Source organism: Prenolepis imparis, unplaced genomic scaffold (assembly GCF_030444845.1).
Source record: "Prenolepis imparis isolate NDT839.2.m4 unplaced genomic scaffold, iyPreImpa1.0 SCAF_648, whole genome shotgun sequence".
Lineage (NCBI taxonomy): Eukaryota > Metazoa > Arthropoda > Insecta > Hymenoptera > Formicidae > Prenolepis > Prenolepis imparis.
The window spans coordinates 9535-12431 of record NW_028141806.1 but is presented as its reverse complement, the minus strand read 5'-3'; the positions used below and the strand labels follow the sequence as shown (position 1 = coordinate 12431).

The 2897-nt window shown below is 28.1% G+C and overlaps 1 protein-coding gene across 1 annotated transcript; it reads right to left on the bottom strand.

Moving 5' to 3' along the window:
* Positions 1 to 248: 248 nt before the first annotated feature.
* LOC145948747 (uncharacterized) lies at positions 249 to 1733 on the bottom strand (the record flags this gene model as incomplete). The annotated part of the gene is made up of 4 exons (XM_083058338.1): positions 1636 to 1733; positions 1313 to 1498; positions 952 to 1116; positions 249 to 460 (listed from the first exon to the last, which is right to left on the bottom strand). Coding segments are annotated over exons 1-4 (661 nt in total), but the record flags the coding sequence as incomplete, so codon positions are not given.
* Positions 1734 to 2897: the final 1164 nt, after the last annotated feature.

Below are 2897 nucleotides of genomic sequence, written 5' to 3'. Positions count from 1 at the left end.
TAGCGCATCAAAAATTTTATCATTTATACCGGGTATAATATTCCAGGATTGTGTAAATAACTGTAGAGAGCGTATTGAAGGTAAAGCAAAGCTTTTTAACAACTCTCTATAATTACGCGGACTTGAAAAAAATAAAGATAACGCAAATTGCTTGAAATCGGAATCATATTTTCTTCCACGTTTGTTTTTAGTTAGAGCATCGATTTGCGCAGACAATAGTTTTAAAAAATTTCCAGAAAATAGCTTACCACTTAATTGTCGCATATTTTGGACGTCATTAGTTTCTTGATTTTCTGTAGTCTTCTTCTGCTTTTCTTGTTTTAATCGAAGTCGTCTAACCATTTGCCGCAACTTGTTGTTCTGCCTTTTTAATTTTAAAATCTTCATGCGTAATTTGTTTTTGCGAGGACTGTTATCCGATGAATTAATTTTCCCTCGATGCATGCTGCTAGATGTGCTCCTGTAAATTACCCAAATTTGTTAGACATTGAAGAAAAAGAAAAATAATGTGACAAAAAATTCTACTTTTCAAAATAAAAATCATATTAAAATTATATAATATATTATAAAATAAACGCATATATAAAAATCTTGTTACTATTATTTATTACAATTAATAATTATTATATATAGTTAAACTTTGTAAATATAAAATAATAAAAAAACAGCAAAATAATATTAAATGTGATTATAAAAAGTAATATTTTCATAATTATTCATCATATATATATGGAGATTATATATATATTAATAAAATAAATATTAAAAAAGATACTTTATAATAAATAAAAACTTATGGTTCAGCTGTGTAGCATCCACATTAATTTGCATATGCTACAAACACTGCATATCACTATAAAATATCATACAATTGTATTATATAATAATTTTATATTATTATAAAGCATTATTTTATTTAAATAGAAAAAAATATTATTTGATTATTGTTACCTTATATTTTCTTCTTGTATTACTGTTGCAATTATTTCTTCTTCGCTATTTATTTCTGTTGCAGTTATTTCTTCTTCGTTATTTATTTCTGTTGTAATTATTTCTTCTTCGTTATTAATTCCTTCTATTGTTTCACTTATTTCTTCTGTCTCCTTATCCATGTTTCTATAAAAGAAATGTATAGTGTTAGTATAACTTAATATTTAATTTTATTATAATTTCTCTAATCACTCACACACACACACACACACAACATACTTATGTATATCATTATAAACAATTTATTATTGTCATTATTATTAAAAATTGTAATATATGTATATTAGAAAAAATACTATATAAATTATTAGTAAAAACTCACTCCCTGTCAAAAGCTGGACCAAAAAATATAGTTGATATGGCATCTGGATGTAAACGAATTACCGTTGTTCTTCTAAGCCATTTTTCTTCAAAATGTAAATGGTATAAGGTGCAATTTTGGTAGGCATAATTTGGACCTTTTAATTCTAAATCTAGCCTTTTAGATGCCTTTATCCATTCCAACCACCTGTATGCGTAATTACAACTTATAAATGTGAAAGTATTATATACACAACTAACTAAAAATATATACATATAAATATACATATATATATAATTAATATTTATATATATATTTTATAAATAATACTTAAAACAACATACCTGCCATGTTCCTTTGGAAATCTAAAAAAGTGTCGCTTGTCTACAACAAAACTCATACAACCTGGTGCTGCACACCATTGCTTTCCTTTTTTATCCATTTTCTTCTTCAACGATCAACCTTAACAATCACCTGAAACAAAAGCTAAGATCAAAGTGTAGCTAAAATCAAAGTTTCTTACAAGTAGAGAATTGAAAACTTATATAAATATTCATATAGGTTAACTATTCTCCTAAGGAGAACTTTAATCTTTTTCACTTTCTGCACTACTTTTCACGACTTTCACCACTAATAATTTCTATAACACTGTCACTCTTCACTTTGCACTCGCGTTATTTTTGCTGACATAAATAAATATTTACGCCGGCATTTAAATCACAGTATACTGGGATTTAAACGGTGACAGAGAGCGAAAATCAAAAGATAGAGTGAGAGAAAAGTTCAGATGGCGGTACTGAATATACTCGCTGATTTCGCGCATGCGCACTCCATTTTATGTATCATGAAATTTAGAGAGTTACGCTACTGTATATACTGTGCTATCGCCCTTCTCACCGCGCGCCGGCCAATGCTGAATATATTGGGCCGTGCTATAGCTCGAGCGGCTCGAGCGTCTGCCTCATTGTATCTCAGCGCGCTCTTATTCGCCTAACTTTAATATTAAATATTTCGATTATTATTGCGAATTTAGCAAAATGGTATAAGACTTTTCTGTTCAGTTTACTGTGCCCTAACTGCTCACGAGCGTTGTTAAGGGTGCTTTGGGACACCCTGTATATGTATATTGTTTTTTGTTGCAGATAATATCATTACTCCATATATTTAATAAAAAGAAGATTAAAAGTATATGGATGAGAACTGGTGTTTTGACAACGTGGTATGACCGTTGGCGATTCAAAGTATACGTACTATTGAGTTCTTCGTCATCATTATTAGCATCGTCATCAATATTTTTACTAATGAATGCTTGTATATTAATGGAATTTGATACGTGAGTATTTTTTGTCATATAATCTACAAAATATATATAAAATTAAAACTAAGAATATTTTATATAAATTATTTATGTTTTTACAGATATTAAAATGCAAAAAATTAAAATATATTTAAATAATAAAATAACTAGAAAAAATTGAGATAAAGAGGAAAATTATAAGAGAAGAGAAAAGTATACGTACTGTTCAATTTCGCAGTATTACTTATAGTAGTATTGGATGGTGGAACATAAGATGCACTAGATGTTGAAGTATGGTAAGATTTTGTT